Source organism: Myxine glutinosa, unplaced genomic scaffold (assembly GCF_964187855.1).
Source record: "Myxine glutinosa unplaced genomic scaffold, kmMyxGlut1.1 SCAFFOLD_413, whole genome shotgun sequence".
Taxonomy (NCBI): domain Eukaryota; kingdom Metazoa; phylum Chordata; class Myxini; order Myxiniformes; family Myxinidae; genus Myxine; species Myxine glutinosa.
Genome location: NW_027616515.1, coordinates 1 through 26713, shown reverse-complemented (window position 1 = coordinate 26713; position 26713 = coordinate 1). Strand labels below are relative to the sequence as shown.

Here is a 26713-nt window from a genome sequence, read left to right as displayed (position 1 = left end):
CAATATCACAGCAATTAAATTAGCAATATCACCGCAATTAAAATAGCAATATCACAGCAATTAAATTAGCAATATCACAGCAATTAAATGAGCAATATCACATCAATTAAATAAGCAATATCACAGCAATTAAATTAGCAATATCACTGCAATTAAATTAGCAATATCACAGCAATTAAATTAGCAATATCACAGCAATTAAATTAGCAATATCACAGCAATTAAATTAGCAATATCACAGCAATCAAATTAGCAATATCACAACAATTAAATCAGCAATATCACAGCAATTAAATTTGCAATATCACAGCAATTAAATTAGCAATATCACAGCAATTAAATTAGCAATATCACAGCAATTAAATTAGCAATATCACAGCAATTAAATTAGCAATATCAGAGCAATTAAATCAGCAATATCACAGCAATTAAATTAGCAATATCACAGCAATTAAATTAGCAATATCACAGCAATTAAATTAGCAATATCACAGCAATTAAATTAGCAATATCACAGCAATTAAATTAGCAATATCACAGCAATTTAATTTGTAATATCACAGCAATTAAATTAGCAATATCACAGCAATTAAATTAGCAATATCACAGCAATCAAATTAGCAATATCACAACAATTAAATCAGCAATATCACAGCAATTAAATTAGCAATATCACTGCAATTAAATTAGCAATATCAGAGAAATTAAATTAGCAATATCACAGCAATTAAATTAGCAATACCACAGCAATTAAATTTGCAATATCACAGCAATTAAATCAGCAACACCACAGCAATTAAATTAGCAATATCACAGCAATTAAATGAGCAATATCACAGCAATTAAATGAGCAATATCACAGCAATTAAATTAGCAATATCACAGCAATTAAATGAGCAATATCACAGCAATTAAATGAGCAATATCACAGCAATTAAATTAGCAATATCACAGCAATTAAATTAGCAATATCAAGGCAATCAAATTAGCAATATCACAGCAATTAAATCAGCAATATCACAGCAATTAAATTAGCAATATCACTGCAATCAAATTAGCAATATCACAGCAATTAAATCAGCAATATCACAGCAATTAAATTAGCAATATCACAGCAATTAAATCAGCAATATCACAGAAATTAAATTAGCAATATCACTGCAATTAAATTAGCAATATCACAGCAATTAAATTAGCAATATCACAGCAATTAAATTAGCAATATCACAGCAATTAAATTAGCAATATCACAGCAATTAAACGAGCAATATCACAGCAATTAAATTCGCAATATCGCAGCAATTTAATTAGCAATATCACAGCAATTTAATTAGCAATATCACAGCAATTAAATTAGCAATATCACAGCAATTAAATTAGCAATATCACAGCAATTAAATTAGCAGTATCACAGCAATTAAATGAACAATACCACAGCAATTAAATTAGCAATATCACAGCAATTAAATTAGCAATATGACAGCAATTAAATCAGCAATATCACAGCAATTAAATTAGCAATATCACTGCAATTAAATTAGCAATATCAGCAATTAAATTAGCAATATCACAGCAATTAAATTAGCAATATCATAGCAATTAAATTAGCAAGATCACAGCAATTAAATTAGCAAGATCACAGCAATTAAATTAGCAATATCACAGCAATTAAATTAGCAATATCACAGCAATTAAATTAGCAATATCACAGCAATCAAATGAGCTATATCACAGCAATTAAATTAGCAATATCACAGCAATTAAATTGGCAATATCACAGCAATTAAATTAGCAATACCACAGCAATTAAATTGGCAATACCACCGCAATTAAATTGGCAATACCACAGCAATTAAATTAGCAATACCACAGCAATTAAATTGGCAATACCACAGCAATTAAATTGGCAATACCACAGCAATTAAATTGGCAATACCACAGCAATTAAATGAGCAATACCACAGCAATTAAATTGGCAATACCACAGCAATTAAATTGGCAATACCACAGCAATTAAATTGGCAATACCACAGCAATTAAATTGGCAATAACACAGCAATTAAATTGGCAATACCACAGCAATTAAATTGTCAATACCACAGCAATTAAATTGGCAATACCACAGCAATTAAATTGGCAATACCACAGCAATTAAATTAGCAATACCACAGCAATTAAATTAGCAATATCACAGCAATTAAATCAGCAACACCACAGCAATTAAATTAGCAATATCACAGCAATTAAATGAGCAATATCACAGCAATTAAATTAGCAATATCACAGCAATTAAATTAGCAATATCAAGGCAATCAAATTAGCAATATCACAGCAATTAAATCAGCAATATCACAGCAATTAAATTAGCAATATCACTGCAATTAAATTAGTAATATCACAGCAATTAAATTAGCAATATCACAGCAATTAAATCAGCAATATCACAGAAATTAAATGAGCAATATCACTGCAATTAAATTAGCAATATCACAGCAATTAAATTAGCAATATCACAGCAATGAAATTAGCAATATCACAGCAATTAAATTAGCAATATCACAGCAATTAAATGAGCAATATCACAGCAATTAAATGAGCAATATCACAGCAATTAAATTAGCAATATCACAGCAATTAAATTAGCAATATCAAGGCAATCAAATTAGCAATATCACAGCAATTAAATCAGCAATATCACAGCAATTAAATTAGCAATATCACTGCAATCAAATTAGCAATATCACAGCAATTAAATCAGCAATATCACAGCAATTAAATTAGCAATATCACAGCAATTAAATCAGCAATATCACAGAAATTAAATTAGCAATATCACTGCAATTAAATTAGCAATATCACAGCAATTAAATTAGCAATATCACAGCAATTAAATTAGCAATATCACAGCAATTAAATTAGCAATATCACAGCAATTAAACGAGCAATATCACAGCAATTAAATTCGCAATATCGCAGCAATTTAATTAGCAATATCACAGCAATTTAATTAGCAATATCACAGCAATTTAATTAGCAATATCACAGCAATTAAATTAGCAATATCACAGCAATTAAATTAGCAATATCACAGCAATTAAATTAGCAATATCACAGCAATTAAATTAGCAGTATCACAGCAATTAAATGAACAATACCACAGCAATTAAATTAGCAATATCACAGCAATTAAATTAGCAATATGACAGCAATTAAATCAGCAATATCACAGCAATTAAATTAGCAATATCACTGCAATTAAATTAGCAATATCAGCAATTAAATTAGCAATATCACAGCAATTAAATTAGCAATATCATAGCAATTAAATTAGCAAGATCACAGCAATTAAATTAGCAATATCACAGCAATTAAATTAGCAAGATCACAGCAATTAAATTAGCAATATCACAGCAATTAAATTAGCAATATCACAGCAATTAAATTAGCAATATCACAGCAATCAAATGAGCTATATCACAGCAATTAAATTAGCAATATCACAGCAATTAAATTGGCAATATCACAGCAATTAAATTAGCAATACCACAGCAATTAAATTGGCAATACCACCGCAATTAAATTGGCAATACCACAGCAATTAAATTAGCAATACCACAGCAATTAAATTGGCAATACCACAGCAATTAAATTGGCAATACCACAGCAATTAAATTGGCAATACCACAGCAATTAAATGAGCAATACCACAGCAATTAAATTGGGAATACCACAGCAATTAAATTGGCAATACCACAGCAATTAAATTGGCAATACCACAGCAATTAAATTGGCAATAACACAGCAATTAAATTGGCAATACCACAGCAATTAAATTGTCAATACCACAGCAATTAAATTGGCAATACCACAGCGATTAAATTGGCAATACCACAGCAATTAAATTAGCAATACCACAGCAATTAAATTAGCAATATCACAGCAATTAAATCAGCAACACCACAGCAATTAAATTAGCAATATCACAGCAATTAAATGAGCAATATCACAGCAATTAAATTAGCAATATCACAGCAATTAAATTAGCAATATCAAGGCAATCAAATTAGCAATATCACAGCAATTAAATCAGCAATATCACAGCAATTAAATTAGCAATATCACTGCAATTAAATTAGCAATATCACCGCAATTAAAATAGCAATATCACAGCAATTAAATTATCAATATCACAGCAATTAAATTAGCAATATCACCGCAATTAAAATAGCAATATCACCGCAATTAAAATAGCAATATCACAGCAATTAAATTAGCAATATCACCGCAATTAAAATAGCAATATCACCGCAATTAAAATAGCAATATCACAGCAATTAAATTAGCAATATCACAGCAATTAAATTAGCAATACCACAGCAATTAAATTAGCAATATCACAGCAATTAAATTAGCAATACCACAGCAATTAAATTAGCAATATCACAGCAATTAAATTAGCAATATCACAGCAATTAAATTAGCAATATCACAGCAATTAAATTAGCAATATCACAGCAATTAAATTAGCAATATCACAGCAATTAAATTAGCCATATCACAGCAATTAAATTAGCAATAACACAGCAATTAAATTAGCAATATCACAGCAATTAAATTAGCAATATCACCGCAATTAAAATAGCAATATCACAGCAATTCAATTAGCAATATCACAGCAATTAAACGAGAAATATCACAGCAATTAAATGAGCAATATCACTGCAATTAAATTAGCAATATCACAGCAATTAAATTAGCAATATCACAGCAATTAAATTAGCAATATCACAGCAATTAAATTAGCAATATCACAGCAATCAAATTAGCAATATCACAACAATTAAATCAGCAATATCACAGCAATTAAATTAGCAATATCACAGCAATTAAATTAGCAATATCACAGCAATTAAATTAGCAATATCACAGCAATTAAATTGGCAATATCACAGCAATTAAATTAGCAATATCAAAGCAATTAAATGAGCAATATCACAGCAATTAAATGAGCAATATCACAGCAATTAAATTAGCAATATCACCGCAATTAAATTAGCAATATCACCGCAATTAAAATAGCAATATCACCGCAATTAAAATAGCAATATCACCGCAATTAAAATAGCAATATCACCACAATTAAAATAGCAATATCACAGCAATTAAATTAGCAATATCACAGCAATTAAATTAGCAATATCGCAGCAATTAAATTAGCAATATCACCGCAATTAAAATAGCAATATCACCGCAATTAAAATAGCAATATCACAGCAATTAAATTAGCAATATCACTGCAATTAAAATAGCAATATCACTGCAATTAAAATAGCAATATCACCGCAATTAAAATAGCAATATCACAGCAATTAAATTAGCAATATCACAGCAATTTAATTAGCAATACCACAGCAATTAAATTAGCAATATCACAGCAATTAAATTAGCAATACCACAGCAATTAAATTAGCAATATCACAGCAATTAAATTAGCAATATCACAGCAATTAAACGAGCAATATCACAGCAATTAAATTAGCAATATCACAGCAATTAAGTCAGCAATATCACAGCAATTAAATTAGCAATATCACTGCAATTAAATTGGTAATATCACAGCAATTAAATTAGCAATATCACAGCAATTAAATTAGCAATATCACAGCAATTAAATTAGCAATATCACAGCAATTAAATTAGCAATATCACAGCAATTAAATTAGCAATATCACCGCAATTAAAATAGCAATATCACAGCAATTAAATTAGCAATATCACAGCAATTAAATGAGCAATATCACATCAATTAAAGTAGCAATATCACAGCAATTAAATTAGCAATATCACTGCAATTAAATTAGCAATATCACAGCAATTAAATTAGCAATATCACAGCAATTAAATTAGCAATATCACAGCAATTAAATTAGCAATATCACAGCAATCAAATTAGCAATATCACAACAATTAAATCAGCAATATCACAGCAATTAAATTTGCAATATCACAGCAATTAAATTAGCAATATCACAGCAATTAAATTAGCAATATCACAGCAATTAAATTAGCAATATCACAGCAATTAAATTAGCAATATCAGAGCAATTAAATCAGCAATATCACAGCAATTAAATTAGCAATATCACAGCAATTAAATTAGCAATATCACAGCAATTAAATTAGCAATATCACAGCAATTAAATTAGCAATATCACAGCAATTAAATTAGCAATATCACAGCAATTTAATTTGTAATATCACAGCAATTAAATTAGCAATATCACAGCAATTAAATTAGCAATATCACAGCAATCAAATTAGCAATATCACAACAATTAAATCAGCATTATCACAGCAATTAAATCAGCAATATCACAGAAATTAAATGAGCAATATCACTGCAATTAAATTAGCAATATCACAGCAATTAAATTAGCAATATCACAGCAATGAAATTAGCAATATCACAGCAATTAAATGAGCAATATCACAGCAATTAACCGAGCAATATCACAGCAATTAAATTAGCAATATCGCAGCAATTAAATTAGCAATATCACAGCAATTTAATTAGCAATATCACAGCAATTAAATTAGCAATATCACAGCAATTTAATTAGCAATATCACAGCAATTAAATTAGCAATATCACAGCAATTAAATTAGCAATATCACAGCAATTAAATTAGCAATATCACAGCAATTAAATGAACAATACCACAGCAATTAAATTAGCAATATCACAGCAATTAAATTAGCAATATCACAGCAATCAAATTAGCAATATGACAGCAATTAAATCAGCAATATCACAGCAACTAAATTAGCAATATCACTGCAATTAAATTCGCAATATCACAGCAATTAAATTAGCAATATCACAGCAATTAAATTAGCAATATCACAGCAATTAAATTAGCAATATCACAGCAATTAAATTAGCAAGATCACAACAATTAAATTAGCAATATCACAGCAATTAAATTAGCAAGATCACAACAATTAAATTAGCAATATCACAACAATTAAATTAGCAATATCACAGCAATTAAATTAGCAATATCACAGCAATTAAATTAGCAATATCACAGCAATCAAATGAGCAATATCACAGCAATCAAATGAGCAATATCACAGCAATTAAATTAGCAATATCACAGCAATTAAATTGGCAATATCACAGCAATTAAATTAGCAATACCACCACAATTAAATTGGCAATACCACAGCAATTAAATTAGCAATACCACAGCAATTAAATTGGCAATACCACAGCAATTAAATTGGCAATAACGCAGCAATTAAATTGGCAATACCACAGCAATCAAATTGGCAATACCACAGCAATTAAATTGCCAATACCACAGCAATTAAATTGGCAATACCACAGCAATTAAATTGGCAATACCACAGCAATTAAATTGGCAATACCACAGCAATTAAATTGGCAATACCACAGCAATTAAATTGGCAATACCACAGCAATTAAATTAGCAATACCACAGCAATTAAATTAGCAATATCACAGCAATTAAATTAGCAATATCACAGCAATTAAATTAGCAATATCACCGCAATTAAATTAGAAATATCACAGCAATTAAAATAGCAATATCACAACAATTAAATTAGCAATATCAATAGGGCTATACATTTTGCATTTGAAATATATATGCTAAATTATAAAAATGTGTTTTTAATCCACATGGGGGTTGCACTTGGTGGTTTGTGGTGTGAAAAGGATTCCAGGTATTCAGACAAAACTTTGTGGACAGGTTGGGTATGTGACAAGGATAAATTGATTCGATTTTGGTGAAGATCCAGATCTGGATACGGATTCGAGAATTTTTTAAGTGTTTGTTCACCATTAAGTGATAGCGTCAAAAACGATTATAAAACGATATCCCAAAAAGTTATGGACAGATTCGTACACAACTTGGTGGATGAGTACGTTAGGTGACACAAACAAGCCGATTAGATTTTGGTTCAGGTCCGAATCCAGATCCAGTCTATCAGTGGGATACAAAACATAAACTGTTCAGCCTCGCTGAGGTATGTGCCCTGCCGAGTGTCCTTCTCGTTTATAGAGGATTTACGCAAAGGTCTAATATGATGGGACAAGTGTCTTAAGCTCAAAAATGACTTGAGATTTGTCACTATCGTTTTTGTGTCATACGGTATATTCATGTGTTCAAGCTTATAACTAAGAGTATAAACAAAAGTCCAGGTCAAATTTGCAGCACCCGAATAATTAGTACTGCAAAATATGTGCTTGGAAGTGAAAATTAGTTGGAAAAGCTAGTAATTCAGTCGAAGATAAAAACTTTGATTGGTTATACATAACAGAGACACAAGCACACAAACAAGTAAACCTGGGCTTGGAGCTGTACATCCTGGGATATTGATGAAAGATGGTGGTGAACGTCCTGCGCTTGTCTCCATCTCCATGGTTATATTGATTGGACCCAGAAGCTTCCCCAATTCCCAACTCGATGTCATGACAGTTACCAATGTTGCAACTGGTTCTGACTCCTTCACTTTCGGTAAAGCAGCTGGAGAGTTTTCTTTGGTAATTGACACATGAACTGGAAATTTTGTTGTATTGGAAACTGAATCATGCTTCTTAGTGATGTAGTATGCAATGGTTCTTCCGCGAGCTTCTGTCGGATCCAGGGGCTGAGGGGAAATGTGAGAATAGTTTATACCAGCAAAAATACCAATCGCTTTGCTGACTAATTTAATCAAAAGACAACAGGTTATTCCTCACAAACATTCTGCTCTATTCATCCTATAATTTGCCTGACGTCATATTCCAACTGCTGGGAAGTTAGCTAGCATCACATTCTCCAACCATTCTTGCTGCTTACATATGGTGTGTGCAAAAGCCACTTCCACTTCCACTTCATTGCGAAGCTCAGTGTTGGATGCTTTGGTTTGAAGCTCGGCTTAAAATGAGTGAAATTAAACATTTTGAAAAATTAAAATTATTCTAACTCAGATTTCAACATCACCGTAATGCATATTATCAAGTTGTTTGAACTTTCTTTAAATTTATATGTGTGGGAAAATTACATGCCCAGACCAGGAAGCAGATCCTGGTCTGGGCATGTAATTTTCCCACATATATCAATTCAACTATTTAATCCTGTTCATTAATGAACATTCTTTACATAATAAGAAGATGATTTCTAATATCAGATACCACTGGGTGGCGTTATACAATACACATGTACATAGAGAGAGAATTGGGGTCTTCCCCCACCCTGAACTCTCTTCCCCAGATATGCTACCCAGACAGAAACCATACTTGGTATAGAAAGACAGAAACAGAAAGAAAATGCAAAATTCGGTTAGATTTGTTTCTGTATTTTTTTTTGTTTGTTTTTTAGCTTTCAAAGCATATATAAACAAACAAACAAGAAGACATCATGCAGAGCACGATATTTGCAAAATCCACCCCTCCCCCCCCAAAAAAGTTGTCATGGATACATCAAATTGTCCATTTCATTAAGATTAGAATTGACGATCTAAATCAAAGCTCGGGTCAATCGGATTAAAATTGATATTAGAAGTTTGACCTTGAGTTGACCTTTTGACCTTGAGTTGACCTTTGACCTTTTGCCCTTACATAGTTTTCCCAACTCAGCGATACATTGTGTAATTGCTGTTTAATGTTCAAGTAAATTGGATGAAAATCGATGATTTTTCAGATGAAAATTGATGATTTTAGAAGTTTGACCTTGAGTTGATTTTTAACCTTAAATAGTTGGTTTCCCAAATCAATGATATGCTGTGCAATTGCTATATAATTTTCAAGTAAATCGGATGAAAATTGACAGTTTTTCAGAGGAAAATTGATGATTTTAGAAGTTTGACCTTGAGTTGATCTTTGACCTTAAATAGTTGGTTTCCCAAAATCACTGATTTGTGCAATTGCTTATATTATTTTCAAGTAAATTGGATGAAAATAGATGATTTTTCAGATGAAAATTGATGATTTTAGAAGTTTGACCTTGATTTGATCTTTGACCTTAAATAGTTGGTTTCCCAAATCACTGATATGCTGTGCAGTTGCTATATAATTGTCAAGTAAATCGGATGAAAATTGCCGGTTTTTCAGAGGAAAATTGATGATTTTGGAAGTTTGGCCTTGAGTTGACCTTTGACCTTTTGACCTGAAAATAGTTGGTTTCCCAATTCAGTGAGGCACTGCACTATGCAAATGCTGTTAAATTTTCAAGTCAATTGGATGAAAAATTGCGATTTTAGAAATTTGACCTCCAGATGACCTTTGACCTAAAAATCAATAAGCTTCTCAATTGTGATGACCTCTACAACTTGGTGACGTTTCATGACGATCAAGTTAGAATTGTGACCTGTAGGCGAGTGACAAACAGACAGAATAACAAACGTTATCGACCAATATACTTGAAAAAATATTCGATTTTGCAAGTAACAAACAAACACGAATAGATCTTTATATATTAGATGACTTATTATTATTTCTTAGAATTGGAAATACAGAATTGTATTATTTTGCATGGCCCAGTAATGTGCATTTTAAAAACTACCACAATGTCTTATCGGTGTATTTATTATATCAAAATACATTGCACAGTGATATTCAAGCTTACTTTAATCTAATGTATTTCCTGTGCCAATACGCGTTACCAACCAGCCACAGCAGACGTGCTCGGCAGCGAGGAGGAGTCAGAGGATGGATGAACTCACGCCAGAGATGAGGTCCATACAGGGGTGCTGGGGTTTAGAAGTGACATAAAGAAGCAAGTCACCAATGAACCTGTTGCTAAATCCCTGCCCAACACCCAATCCTCAAACAGATGTGAAATTTGGCTGGGATGTTCAATTGTTTGCACACTTTCAAGGGATTTTGCAGAAAAATAATGAAGATATGACATCAAGAGACCACTTTGCCAATTACTCTATATCCTTCCCTGTAAACCAAAGAATGACAAACACTGAAGCCGGAAGACGGAAGCCAAACAGTTCAATCTTGGTTTCATCAGACCACAGAATCTTGTTTCTCACAGTCTGAGAGTCCTTTAGGTGCTTTTTTGCAAACTCCAAGCGGGCTTTCATGTGTCTTTCACTGAGGAGAGGCTTCCGTCTGGCCACTCTGCCATAAAGCCCAGATCGGTGGAGTGTTGCAGTGATGGTTGTCCTTCTGGAAGTTTCTCCCATCTCCACACAGGATCTCTGGAGCTCAGCCAGAGTGACCATTGGGTTCTTGGTCACCTCTCTTACCAAGGCCCTTCTCCCCCGATTGCTCAGTTTGGCCGGGCGGGCAGCTCTAGGAAGAGTCCTGGTTGTTCCAAACTTCTCCCATTTATTAATTATGGAGGCCACTGTGCTCTTTGGAACCTTCAATGCAGCAGAATTTTTTTTGTAGGCTTCCCCAGATCTCTGCCTCGACACAATCCTGTCTCTGAGCTCCGCAGGCAGTTCCTTCGACCACATGGCTTGGTTTTTGCTCTGATATGCATTGTCAGCTGTGAGACCTTATATAGACAGGTGTGTGCCTTTCCAAATCATGTCCAATCAATTGAATTTATCACAGGTGGACTCTAATCAAGGTGTAGAAATATCTAAAAAACTGATCAAGAGAAATGGGAGGCACCTGAGCTAAATTTCAAATGTCATAGCAAAGGGTATGAATACTTATGTCAATGTGATATTTCAGTTTTTTCTTTTTAATAAATTTGCAAAACTTTCTAAAATCCTGTTTTCTCTTTGTCATTATGGGGTATTGGGGTATTGAGTGTAGATTGATGAGGGAAAAAATGAATTTAAACAATTTCAGCATAAGGCTGCAACATAACAAAATGTGAAAAAAGTGAAGGGGTCTGAATACTTTCTGAATGCACTGTATATAAACAGCACAATCGGCAGACGGAGGAAGTGCTGAGATGTAGATACAGCAAAGGCTTGGGAGAGCTAGTGTGATGTAATTATCTTAGATGTGAGAATATTCACAAACTGACACAAACTTAGCTCCTGGTTATTGTGCTTTTCCACTTACGTGCATCAGATGTACGAGAGTTCTTGATGGATGACCATGAACTCCAACTTTCAGGTCTGGTTGTGGAATTAAAGTGAGCTCTAACTTGCAGGGCATACCGAGTATATGGCTTGAGGTTGGTCACATCCAAACTAAACGGCGTTTTAAACATATCCAGGAGCTTGGGGGTTGAGGTAAACTGTAGGAAAAAAGAGAAGAGAAGCTAAAAAGAATGGTGAGATTAAAAAAAACAACTAAATAATTATCGGATCCGAATCCATATTCAGATCTTCACCAAAATTGAATAGATTCTTCCTCGTCACACACACAACCTGTCCACAAGGTTTCGTCCAAATCCGTCCATAGCGTTTTGAGATATCCTGCTATGTATCTCTTTTGGCCCGATCTCCCAATGGTGAAGAATCACTTAAAAACATCTACTAGCCGGATCCGAATCCAGATCTTCACCAAAATCTAATCATTTTGTGCGTGTCACATACATTACCTCTCCGCCAAATTTCGTCTAAATCCGACACATAACTTTTTGAGATATCTTGTTCACGGACAGACAGACAAACAGACAGACCTTCGGTGGCGGTGGTAAAAAGTAAAGGATGGGAAAGTGGTGGATCATGATTTGAAAGGAAGAGTTGCAATGGAAAGTGCATGAATAAGTAATGAAAACATAAGGAAATAAAGATGACGTGGGGTTGATGAAAGAGGAAATCAAATTTTGGGAGATGGGAATGTTGGAGACTTTGGGATTTGGTCGATCTCTGGAAGATGACAGTTTTCAAAGGTATTGTAAATTGAAGAGGAGAGATCTGTGTGATGTGAAAATGATAGCATTTGCATGATTTTGTTGAGCAAGTCGATCCAAGGATAAAATATGTGGAAACTTGGATAAAAAGAAAAGCCTGATATATTTGATAGGTTGGAGAAGGCTGAAGAACTTGAGGAATTACTGCAAATGTTACGTCCTACTTCATGGACCTGTTAATGCTTTACTTTCCATCCAACCCTCCTGTTCTTCCGCCCATTTGGCTCATCTGACCATGTTCTTATCAAAGCTAACATCTCTCTAACCATTGTGAGGGAGCAACCTTAATACTGCAAAATATGATTGTTCGCAATGGGCAACTGGCACGGACTGCAATCGACCCTCTCACAAAAGGATTGGGATGACATCACATCATCTGATATTCATCCAGTCTTGGAATAATTTCACAAAAGCCTACTTTCTCTAATTCCCAGGTTTATTGCTTCCTGTCTGCAGCTATCCTATCCATCATTTTGGTCCTGGTACACTGAATCTCGTGGAGAGGCAGCTGCAGTAAAACAGCTTCCTTTCTCAACATGAAAGGCAAACCCGACTGAGGGAAAACTTTAGGTCACCCCATAAGGCTCGCAAGAAGTGTGCATCCCTCCTGAAGCAAGCCAGAAACACATCATCTTGCAAATCCCAAGGCTGAACTCTCCAACCAGTGTCATTCCTCAATGTTGTGGTGGTGCCTTGTTAAGTCCATCCTGCTTTATGCTCTCCTCTACCTCCTGCCGCCTCCCTATCACCTCAAATAGCAATACCACAGACTCTGCTCGACATAAGGTAGAACTGTTCGCAACCCATCTCACTCTGTGCCCATCTTACCCTCATAATATACCCACTGTTTACTAGACAGTGTCATTCCCATCCAAGACGTGTAAAGTTTTCTCCATGCCCAAACCTGCTTTAGCAACAGGCCCAAATGGCATCAGTGCCCACGTTCACAAATCCTGCCCTGCTGCTCACTCTTCTCTGTCTGCACTCTTTTATCATTTGGATGCTTCCCATATGCCCGGAAGACAGCAAATATCACTCTCATTTACAAGAACGGTGCAAAAACAGATCAACTACAGACTAGTGAACTTACTTCCAATTACCAGCAAAGTCACAGAATCCATCACTGCCGCTGGTCCATCTCTAAAGGGAAAAGTCTTTCCTGATTATGAACAGCCTGATCTCTGTCCATTAGTTTGGAGTCCCCACTGAACAACGTCTCCAGCAACTCAAAGATACACGCATTCTTCCAGTGACCACATCCTGGTTCAACTCCCAAAATTTAGGATTAATGTACACCTAAACTCCTTTGTTTATCTTTTGACCCATTTGTGGAACCACCTTCTTGAGACTGTTCAATTATACTATTCACTTGAGGGCTTCAACCAGGCAGTGTACCACCCCTTCATCCCTACCCGTGATTGCTTCTACCTCCATTAATGATACCTAACCTAACACAACACTGATCATATCTACAGGGTAATTAATTTAAGCTAAGGGTCCACGTTTCAGAGCCATATAAATTTGACAGTGGCCCTGAAGAGGTTTACTTTTAACTTCTCAGGCAAGTTTGATCGCCAAATTTGGTCTAATTTGCTGCAGGTTGTCCAGGCCACCCCTTTTCTGATCTGGAAGTCTTTCCCCAAATCCATTATGTATGAACTTCGGTATTTAAAGTCACTTACAGATTTGATTACAGAAACGGCAGCTTTACCGACTAGTAAGTCCAGATTTTTTCGATCATAAACTTTTACTGTTTTAATTCGACTGGATGAATAATAACAACTTGCGTCGATTTACAGATTTGATGTTCATACCAAACTTACGTATATTGGATGGTTGTTGACTGCGATAAATTCAGGCTTTTTTCATTAAGATGAAGGCCTTCCTGACTGGCAAAACCAATGAAGGTTTCTAAGGAGATAAGGCGATCCTGGACAAATTTTAGACTATTGTAAACAAGTGCGATGTAATCAGCAAATTCTAGATCAGTAATGAACTTTGCGGGATGTCTTAGATTAGTTCTCGGGGTAATCATTATGCCTTTAACATTGTGCAAATCAAGCTGAAGGCAAAATATATGATCTACAACTATAATGAATATATAGTGTGCGAGATCCCCTGAAAGCAAGTCAAATAATCCAGTTTGCCTGTCCACTGTAAGAATACTTGGGTATTGTATATAAAACTCTTGTGACATTGACCACTTGTCGGAATACCATATTATCCTAAAATTTGGAACATTTTAGATCTGTCAATATAATCTGAAAACTTTTGGAAGTCAATCATTGTTGCTTTCCTGTTTGAGTTTTTAATCTCTTCAACAATTCTTCGTAGGGACAGTATTTGGGTAAGTGTGGATCGAGAGAGAGAGAGAGAGCGAGAGGGAGAGAGGAAGAGAGAGAGAGTGAGAGGAAGAGAGAGGAGGAGAGAGGAGGAGAGAGGAGGAGAGAGGAAGAGAGAGGGAGAGAGAGGGAGAGAGAGAGAGGGAGAGCGAGAGGGAGAGAGGAAGAGAGAGAGAGTGAGAGGAAGAGAGAGGAGGAGAGAGGAGGAGAGAGGAGGAGAGAGGAAGAGAGAGGGAGAGAGAGAGAGAGAGAGAGAGTAGGAGAGGGAGGGAGGCAGAGAGAGGGAGAGAGATGGAGGGAGAGGGAGAGGGAGGGAGGGTGAGAAGGAAAGAGAGAGGGAGGGAGAGAGGGAAAGAGAGAGAGAGAGGGAGAGAGAGAGAAGGAGAGAGAGAGGGGGGAAAGAGAAAGAGAGAGAGAGAGAAGGAGAAAGAGAGAAGGAGAGAGAGAGAGAGAGAGGGGGAGAGAGAGAGACAGGGAGAGAGAAAGAGAGAGAGAGAGAGAGAGACAGGGAGAGAGAAAGAGAGAGAGAGAGAGAGACAGGGAGAGAGAAAGAGAGAGAGAGAGAGACAGGGAGAGAGAAAGAGAGAGAGACAGGGAGAGAGAGAGAGAGAGAGAGAGAGAGAGAAGGAGAAGGAGAAGGAGAAGAAGAGAAAGAGAGAGAGAGAAGGAGAGGGAGGGAGGCAGAGAGAGGGAGAGAGATGCAGGGAGAGGGAGAGAGATGGAGGGAGAGGGAGAGGGAGGGAGGGTGAGAGGGAAAGAGAGAGGGACGGAGAGAGGGAAAGAGAGAGGGAGGGAGAGAGGGAAAGAGAGAGAGAGAGAGAGGGAGAGAGAGAGAAGGAGAGAGAGAGAAGGAGAGAGAGAGAAGGAGAGAGAGAGGGGGGGAGAGAGAAGGAGAGAGAGAGGGGGAGAGAGACAGGGAGAGAGAAAGAGAGAGAGAGACAGGGAGAGAGACAGAGACAGAGAGAGACAGAGACAGAGAGAGAGAGAGAGAGAGAGAGATAGAGAGATAGAGACAGAAATAAAGAAAAGAGGCAGAGACAAGAGGGAATGGGCCGGTACATGGAAGAATGGGGAAGATTTGGCCCCCGACTTGTGTTGGGGGGTACAATCACCATGTAGAGGTGTCCCCGATAGTTGTTGTTATATTGAGTTCACAGTTCTTATATTGTCTGTTGCTTTAACGACAGCATCATGTGTGCCAAGGTGTTTAACGTTCCTTTTGGCCTGATAGCTTTTGGGCTTCTTCTTAATGTCGGGTACTTAACGCAACTTCTTTATTTGCCTGCATAAGGTTATTATCAGTTTACTTGATCGTGTTTGATTTGGGGATGTCAGTATCAGTGGTGATTGCGGACCAATCTATTTGCTACATCGGGTGTTTCTTTGCTTTGGCTGATGAGTGTACGCTCATGGTAACCTTGGCGGGCACTATCCCAGGATCTCAACCCATACTATTCAATGATGAGAAAGCACGAGTATATTTGATGCTGTTACACCATTTCTTTCTGGTACATACAAGTGTAGTGTCAGGTAATCCATCCAAAGTCTCGGCAGACACTTGGTAGAGAAAATAACTGCCAATGTAGTCGAAGTGTGAATAAGAAAGAAAAACAGACAACGTATTGATTTGATTGTCTTTGATTGCTCGTACGTTGACAAGCTCAGGAGGGTATGGAATTACTACGGAGGGCAAAGAAGAAAGAAGAAAGGAAATTAATAATAATAATAATAATAATAATAATAATAATAATAATAATAATCAATTCTCATAAATGGGTAATGGGTACAAACATGCTTTCAACTATGAATCAGAGACCATATATTTAGATCAGGCTTCACTGAAAACTAAACATTATTAATTTAGCACTAAAGCAATATGTAGAAGATTTAAATAGAAAAGCAAAAATAAACTAGAACGGCACTCAGTGGAGAACATACCTCCGACAGGTGAACAGTTTGCGTTTTGTATCCCCGAGTAGACCAGAAAATCACAATACAGAATCACGTTTAATCAAAATCGTCCGTCCACAACTTTTTGAGATGTCTTGCTATATAACGTTTTTGGCCCTATCTCCCAATGGTGAAGAAAGAAAGGAACAGAACCGCCTTTCGAGGCCATTTTTTCCCCTGGCCTTTTTTTTGGCCTTTTTGGGCACCGTGGTCCCCTTTTTGAAGCAATGTTTTATGGCCGGATGCCCTTCCTGCCGCCAACCCTGTTAGTCGCCTCTTGCGACACACAGGGAATTACCAGTGAACTGGTACTCAATTTGTCGACCTCGGAAGGATGACAGGCTGAGTCAACCCACCTGGTGTTAATTCAGCGATCGACCGGGATTCGAACCCAGGATCCTAGGATCCCAAGCCGGCACCCTAACCGCTAAGCCAACACCAGGCTCTCCCAATGGTGAAGAATCACTTCAAAAATTCTAGTAGCCAGATCCGAATCCAGATCTTCACTATCATCTAATCATTTCGTTCGTGTCACACACACTACCTCTCTGCCAAATTTCGTCCGAATCCGTCCACAATATTTTGAGATAACCTGCTCACAAACAAACAGACAGACAGACAGACAGACAGACAGACAGATAGACAGACAGCGGTGAAAACATAACCTCCATCCAGCTTTGGTGGCGGAGGTAACAAATTGATTCGGTAAATAAATAAAAGAATTGTATTTTGCTCTCATTTCATGTAGGTAGTCAAGGTGTCGCAATTTGTATAGTAGTTTTATAGTTCATAAATTTGTATAGTTCATATACAGTATAGTAGTTTTTGCCTTCACTGATGTGTTTGTCCTTGCTTAATTTTCTTATTGTAATCAAAATGATAACTTAATTTTCATAACGGCTTGATAATTAGTATTGTTACGTTTGAGGGGAGTGCGAATTAGGTCGCACGTTAAGTTACTGCGGTCCATGTATTTGTGAAGGTGAGAGCAATCTGTTCCGGCCCAGTGGAAATTTGGTAACACAGATTCATTTTTAGAAGTTGGCAGAATACAGATCTCGACCGGGGGAAGCTGCGTTGTCCATTCGAGCATTGTTTCCTTTAAATCGGCCATTCACGAAGTACGTTGCTTTGGAGTGGCGGGGAATCGTTAGTAGACCCCGTTGACGTGACAGTATGAATGCGAGTCAATATCAACATCACTAATTTACATTGCATTTACCCAACGTGAAAAATCATATCAGTGACATTTTAAGGATAATTTCCGTTGCAGCCAAACGAAAAGTGGTGTATTATTTCAAAAATGATGGTTTGACTTTTGTAAAGTTTGCCTTATCACAATAATTCCCTGCATTAACTTTTGTAATCTCCTGCTAAATAGCACCTTGATTCCATATCTTACCAACTTCCTCCACGTTCACCTCTGTATGAGCCTTGTTTGTTTGTCCCCATGGTCCAAATGCTTGGACAAACACATTATATCGTCCATAGGATGAAACCGAAAATTGTAACTGAGGCCCAGACACATTGCCAGACACGTCCTTTCCATTCCAACTGGAAAAAGAGACAAAGAGAGTGAAACAAAAATGAATTGCATCAATTTAAACAAAGATGTAATAATATGAATGACATCAGAGCAAGTAATGGAATTTTCAAACCATAGTGACAGATTTACATGGGGCAGTATAGCACAAAAGAGGTAACGGATTACAAAAGTTTAAATCAACAACAACTTAAGAAAAAACCCATCCAAAGTTAAAAAAACCCATTCCAAGTTGTCCGAATGGCATTTTAAGTCAACCACAATTTGTGGAGTGGTAGCATCACATGCACAGCAGAGCAGGTAAGGTGGTACATACCGCATTCCCCGAAATTCATAAATAAGCAAGCTGGCATTTTAAAAACTAATGACACCAATAACAACTAGAGAGTTCATAGAACACCTAACCCTGTGCAGTTTTGAGAAACAATGACATAGGCATGAGCTGTGAGCGGCAAATCTGATTGGCCATGATGATGTAAAATGCCATATTATCTTGTCTAAGCGCTGCTAAAGGGAAGGGCTTTCAAACTGCCAAAGGACAATTTGTGTTCCAAGTATATAATTCAATAGAAATAAAACAAGTGAATCCTCTTGGATTGCGCTGAGGTTCGGGCATGGAATTTCGAGCCTCGATCATGGTTCGAGCCTCGATCTTGTATACAAAAATAATAATAATAATAATAAGAACCTTGGGCCGAATCTCGCGCTTCACCAGTGCGCGTGCGCGAATTTACGTCACGTCGGCAGCGAGAAGGGGTTCCCCAACACGAACCAATCAGGAACTGCCACGTCACACTTATATGATCTCAGAATTCCTGTGACAGGAATTCGCGTTACACTGGCTGGAAGTCATTCGCTAGAGGCGCTTCCTCAGCGCTAATAAACACTTTAAAGGTTCGAAAAAAACAATTTTTCGGATGATTACCGCTGTTGATGCAGCATCTTTTGCACCACCTTATTTAACACGTTACATTAGTCATTTGTCATTCAGTCATTAATCATCATTAGTTATCATTAGTCATTAGTCATTTGTGCTTGTTGTTTGGAAAAAAAATTTGTATACATAGTTCAGGCTCATGGAAGAGCTCATACTAGGACACTGAACTGATGCGGACGCCGCAGCACAAAAGGAACAGCAGAGAGAGGGTCGGGGGCGGAAGAGGAAACACCAACAGCATGAGAGCCAAAGGCCAAGATAGGGGGGGGAAAACAAACAATGGGTGTGGGAGGAATGGGGGGGAAAGAGAAGATGCATGGGATGGACAACATGGATACACAAGGGAATTCTCAGGAAGGAAAATTGGAAATTTGGAAGGAAGACGGATTGGTGTAGGGTGAGGATAGGGAAGGGGGTTAACGAGGGTGCAAAAAGATCATGGTTTTGGATTGGGGAAGACCTGAGATGGTGGCGAACAACAGCTGTTTAGCTGGTGTAATGTGTTATGCCTGGTAATGATCAAATGAAATTAGCATCAAATGAATGCTAAATAGCATTTGCTGCCAGATTTAGAGGCACTGAAAACTACAGATGTAAACTGGCACTCAAATAGCTGCATGACTTGCACTAGCTAACACAATCTGGATCTCATTCAGAAGAGACGTTAGCCATCTCATGGTCCTTCGGTAGTACCAGGATGTGACATCACAGACTCAGGCCAGCCAGGGAGGCTTTTGTACCGCAATGCGATGCTGATCAGAAGTGATATTGCTCAGTGTACTGGAATCTGTAGAAAACCTCTGAACACCACAGATTTGAATCTTGCCTCGGCCAAAACTATTATTCCAGACGGTCTCTATTGGTTCCTGCGTTGGGTTATTTCCGCAGATGGCGATTAGCCACGCCGACGCCAGAGACCGAGCATTTTTAGAACTCCTGTATATTTGTGTTTCTTGGCAGTCTGTGGTTAATTCAGTGCTGTCTAAGAGGAGAATCTCTATTGTTTGTGAAAATGTATTGAGTATGTATGAGCCGCCATTTTGAGATGGTGCGTGGCTTTTAAAGAAATAGGTATATTTTTGGCTGGATTGCAGGATTTTATGCATCACCATGGATAATATCCAATTCAGTGATCATGGTAATTCGATAATAAGAGATTTAAGATACTTTTCTTACCTCTATAATTGTTTTATAATTTTGTAGGTAGTTTTCATGAAGAAAATTGCGGACGTGAAGTTTTCAGTTTTCATCAGTTTTCAGTTTTCATGAAGTTTTCATGTTTCAGTTTTCATCAGCATGAAGTTCAGTTTTCATCAGTTTTCATGAAGAAAATTGCATTATTAACTAGAACGGGCACTCGGTAGAGCGCATACCTTCGCCGCAGCTACTGTTCTGTACTTGGCATGGGAGTGTAGGGAACAGAACAACAAAAATACGATTTTGACCTTTTCGTGACCTTGACCTTGACCTTTGACCCGATTGCTCCCAAAATCTAATCAAATGTGTCCCGTATAATAACCAATCATCCCACCAAATTTCATGCAATTCGGTTGAATACTTTTTGAGTTATGCGAATAACATACACACACACACACAGACATACAAATAAATACACAGCGATCAAAACATAACCTTCCGCTTTTGCGAAGGTAATGACAGAAAATTGTATTTTTAATAATAGCCAAAATTTATTGTAACCTCTGTCACCGAAGGTGGATGGAGGTTATGTTTTCACCTCTGTCTATCTGTTTGGCTGTCTGTCTGTTTGTCTGTCTGTCTGTCTGTTTGTCTGTTTGTCTGTCTGGTTGTCTGTGAACAAGATATCTCAAAAGTTGTGGATAGATTCGGATGAAACTTGGTGGAGAGGTTGTCTGTGACAAGTAAGAATTGATTCAATTTTGGTGAAGATTCGAATTCGAATCCGGATCGATCAGATAATTTTAAAAGTGATTTTTTCACCATTGAGCGATGAGGATAAAACCGATACATAGCACGATTTCTCAAAAAGTTATGGACGGATTTGGACGAAACTTGATGGACAGGTTGTGTGTGTGACAAGGACGAATGGATTCAATTTTGGTGAAGATCTGAATATGGATTCGGATACGAGAATTATTTAATTTTAAAAGTGATTCTTCACCATTGGGAGATAGGGCGAAAAGCGATATGTAACATGATATTTTAAAAAGTTATGGACGAGTTATGACTAAACTTGGTGGACGAGTTTGTTAGGTGACAAGAACAAGCGGATTAGATTTTGGTTCAGGTCCGAATCCAGATCGGGTCTATCAGTGGATACAAAACAAACTGTTCAGCCTGGTGGAGGTATGTGCTCAACAGAGTGACGTTCTAGTTTTCTATTTGGATTCTTATGGTGCATAGAGCAATTAATTTTGGTGTTATTTGTAAGATATCTGCAACCAGATATGTTATTCTCAAAGTGTTATATGGTTAAAGTAAGTGTCACAATAGAATTGAAGGCTGGAGCAAAATCCCTCCCTCAACCCAACCCCATAAGACGATAAACGCCCCAGAATAACCCGATTCATTTATGACCAATACTAGCATGATGTAGCATTGTGTTGTGTTCCATTTGCACTTCAGTTATGTTGGATTGCGAGGAATACTGCGAAACAGTGAAAAATAACACCAGTATGACATAATCACCTCTATTTCAGACACTTTTTGAGAGCCAAACCCCACTACAGACATTAGCCTGTAGAAAAAAAGTTATACCACAATTTGGAGCGACACCCACCCTAGAAATGTTCCAGAAGGGTTACCCTAACAGAATATGCCCCTAAAACTTTGAAAGGCGCTGTGGGTTGAGCGAGACCTTTTTTCACAGGCCTTGTTCCTGGACCAATAACGCGTTAACGCATTAATTAATTCTCTTGAGACCAATTCAGTTTAACGAAGTTTAGAATCCAATTCTTTCACAGCGTTGTGTTCATCAATATTTAAACCTACAACCGCCGGAATTCCAGTTTAGTGTCTTCACCACAGGTGGCCACTAGTGTAGCCAAGGCAATTTGGGATGGTTGCTAAAATGCAACTCCATTTTTTTTTCTGTAGACAAAGTCAAGGCTCGTGGAGGAACTCGAAGAGCACAGACTGGATCAAGATGGAACAGAACAAAAGGAACAGGAGGAGGAGAGGAGGAAAAACAATGGTAGGGCCAAAGGACAAAATATACGGAGACGGACAAACAAGGGATGCAGGTAAGAATGAGGGATATGAGAGAATGCGGGGAGTGGACAAGATGGAAGTGGAAACAAACTCTCAGGAAGGAAGAACTGGAAAAAAAAATTGGAGGCAGGAGCGGAGGGGTTGTTTAACGGGGGTAGAGAAGATCATGGTTTTGGATGGGGGTGGTGGTGAACCTGCGATGGTGGTGAACAGCTGTTTTGAAGACCTGGAAAGAAGAATGAAATTGAAGAGAACGTGGAAGTTGGTTCCACAGACGGGAGAAAAGAGGGACGAATGAGTGGAGGTCAGCAGTGATTCTGGATTTTAGAAGTTTCACCAGAAAGGGGTTGCTGGTGGTCCGCGTGTGCCCTGCAGAAACCCAGTGGGGACAAAGCGCAGAGAGGGTAGAGAGTGCAGGACCAGAAAGGACCTATTTGCTGATCTTCTTTATCGATGTGCTGAAGACTCCATCCTCTGCCGTGACATCTCTCATCCTTCACATAAGCAGGCAAAACCTTCTTCTCTCGACACACTCCTCAACCATGTGTGTATGTATATATATATATATATACTGTATCTATATATATATATATATAAAAGCAAAATGTTTGGTTGTTTGTTTGTTTGTTTGTGAACATACTCCTCTGAGCTCCCAAGGTTAATTGGAACAAAACTTTATTGGATAACATTTTTTTCCATGATGCACCTAACTAAGGGTTTTAAAGCAGTTATTTTCTCACAATTCATAACTTATAAACACCCGAGCCGCCACCCGTCGCCATGATCTCCAAGGGTCGATCCACATATAGAAAGCTTCATAAAAAGCCCAACTTCTTTTTCGGATTTCACCATGGATACCGATATAATTAGTGAGATGATGAGCTTCAAATACGTTATCAGATGTGAGAAACAACTCTTAATTAAAACGTTACCATGATCGGGTAGTTCGGCAAAGAAGGAGTAACGTGACCTCTGAAATGCACTAATTATTCAAACACGGAAAATAGTACAAAGACACCCGATACATCGATGTAAAGGTTATTTTACTGCTCATCTAACAACATCACTCTCAAGGGTGAAAACATAGTTTGTAGAAAAAAGGGACCCACGTGACGCCATTTCCAAACCGCCTCTTGACAACAGGTGTACCTCCAAAGATCACCTCATCCTCACAACAAGGTGAGTTGTTTTGCTGTTTGTTTGTGATCGTACTGCTTTGAGCTCCCAAAGTTAATCACAACGAAACTTTCTACCATCAGATTTTTAACCACGATATACCCGAATAGGGGTTTATACAGTGATGAGGAGGTCATTTGGCCCGTTATTATCGTGTTGCACTCCCGAGGTAATTTATTTACGAACGCGAGCTAATTTCTTAACTGCAGCGTCACTCCTTTACAACCTTCAGACCACTTACACCCCTTAGACCCCTTAGACCCTTTAGACCCTTTCCACCCCTTAGACAGCTTCAGTCCCTTTCCACCCCTTAGACTCCCCCTAGACCCATTACATCCCTTACACCTCTTTAGACCCTTTACACCCCTTATACCTCTTCGACCCTTTACACCACTTAGACCCCTTTGACCCTTTACACCCCCTTAGACCCCTTTGACCCTTTACAACCCCTTAGACCCCTCTAGACCCTTTACACCCCTTATAGCCCCTTTAGAGCCCTTACACTACACACCTTCGACCCTTTAAACCCCTTAGACCCCTTTCAACCCTTTACGCCCCTTAGTCCCCTTTGACCCTTTATACCCCTTTGACCGTTTACACCACTTAGATCCCTTTCACTCTTTACAACCCTTAGAACACCTTTAGACCCTTTTTAACCCTTTACACCCCTTAGACCTATTTAGACCCTTTACACCCCTTAGACTTTTACACCCTTTCGACCCTTTCACACCAATTTCGACCCTTTTGAGACATATACACCTTCTTCAATACTTTTCAGACTGATTGAGTTTTTAAGACCCTCTGGACAATTTAAGACCATTTGGACACTTTTGACCTCTTTTTCTCTTTCGTGCTTAGACACCTTTAGACCCCATTTGTCCCTTTTAAGAGCCTTGATTCTTTAAACACTTTAGTCCCCTTTATGACCCTAAAAACACTTTAGACCCCTTAGAAAATTCGAAAGGATTTCCTCTCAAAATCAGTTTTGCCGACCTTTTCTGTGCACTATTCGCTTCGCATCGCAAGTTGTAATGAATCGAAACTGATATCTCAAAGCGAAACTGATGTCGAAAAGTGAAACTGAAACTACTGATCTAGATCATCGAATGGGAAACCAGAATGAAATGCAATGGGAAATTTCTGAAAGCAAAGCTATGGGGATTATAGAGAGAGGGGGAAGGTCGGAGCTGAAGAAACGATGCGGAGAGGTATAGGTGTCTGGAGGTGGTCGGTTGGTATGGAAAGAACTTTGATGGTCTTCCATCAGGCGGTAGGCCCAAAAAAGCCTAAACCCGTTTACCAGCTGAGTTTTCATAATATCACCTTCACTCCTGAGCAGTACTTCGGAGGTACAACAAGCATGGATTGGAAATCTTAGCTGATAGAATGGAACGAGGTTGTCGAGGTTACCAGCTGCACCCATTGCGACATATGCTCACTGAATATTTACACTGAAATCCCCTTTCTACCATTACACACTCCAAAGGAAATTGTTCATTTCAGGTCAGACGTCGATCTACGAACCCCCGTCATTGACGGATACCTTTGCTAGTACAAAATAAAAGTTCACCAGTGAAATTTGGCTACAAATTATATTGGCTTTGTGAAAGACAAAGTTACACAATAATGACAGCAAAAGTGATAAATTATCAAAATCTTTGCTGACCAGCAGATAAGGAACCAGAAAAAGAAAATAGATAAAAACAAGATAGAGATGTTCGGAATAGGAAGAGAGGAATGGAATATATGAAGAGAAAGTAATGACGGAACGCCCAAAAAAATATCATGACATAAAAATACAGACAGAGTATACTCACAGGTTATAAGTATAACTGTATTTGGAAGCACCAGCGATAGGAGCCCAGGAACAGGTGAGAGTATCCATGTCCTGTGTCCAACAGTCAATTGGTCCCATTGCCACCTCGTGCGACGAGGAATCATTTGATGAGAGCAGTGGAAGAGTGTTTTTTACATTTCCTGCCAAAAAAAGAAACCAAAAGAAATAAAGCTCTATAAATTATAAATTATATCAATTATATATACAGTATTTAAAATCAGCAAAAATATGCACCGAGTAGATGATTACATATACCATTATTACCTGCAACCAAGCTGTCAGTGATGCAGATATACAATTGGATGATAAGAAATAAGATCATTTCGAGTTAACAGTTTTTGAAAGGAATGAAGTGTGTTGAGGAGTGAGTGATAGCGTGATAGAGTGATAGAGTGATTGATAGAGTGATAGAGTGATAGAGTGATAGAGTGATAGAGTGATTGATAGAGTGATAGAGTGATAGACAGAGACAGAGACAGAGACAGAGAGAGAGATAGAGATAGAGATAGAGAGAGAGAGAGAGAGAGAGAGAGAGAGAGAGAGAGAGAGAAAGAAAGAAAGAAAGAAAGAAAGAGAGAGAAAGAGGAAGAGAGAGAGAGAGAGAGAGAGGGAGAGATCTAAAGAGTAAATCACTTTGAAATAAAATGATTTTTAAAAAAGTCAGGCGGCTGGGGATCAAGAAACAGCGTCAGCAAGAGTTAAACAGACGGAGCGATCGGTTTTTAAGGAGGTAGAAACGAAGACAGCATTTATAAGACAAAGAAGGTGAAAATCAAGGAGCAGACGAAGAATACTTGAGACGACAGAATGAGATCGAGGTTGTGGAGAAATGTGCCAGATGCAAGAGCAAATGACAGACAGGAAGACGTGACAGAGGCACAAATAGTAAAGATAACCAAC

At 37.5% G+C, this 26713-nt stretch overlaps 1 protein-coding gene across 1 annotated transcript in view; it reads right to left on the bottom strand.

The window, feature by feature from the left end:
* LOC137438212 (leukemia inhibitory factor receptor) overlaps window positions 1–26682 on the bottom strand; it is a 68052-nt gene extending 41370 nt beyond the window's left edge. The window contains exons 1-7 of the mRNA XM_068133278.2: window positions 26078–26682; window positions 25794–25953; window positions 18534–18685; window positions 16698–16861; window positions 12041–12218; window positions 10676–10758; window positions 8373–8676 (exon numbers count right to left, since the gene is read on the bottom strand). Coding sequence (XP_067989379.2) covers window positions 8373–8676; window positions 10676–10758; window positions 12041–12218; window positions 16698–16861; window positions 18534–18685; window positions 25794–25953; window positions 26078–26135 — 1099 coding nt within the window. The 5' untranslated portion in view covers window positions 26136–26682. The remainder of the gene's footprint in view (window positions 1–8372; window positions 8677–10675; window positions 10759–12040; window positions 12219–16697; window positions 16862–18533; window positions 18686–25793; window positions 25954–26077) is intronic.
* Window positions 26683–26713: the final 31 nt, after the last annotated feature.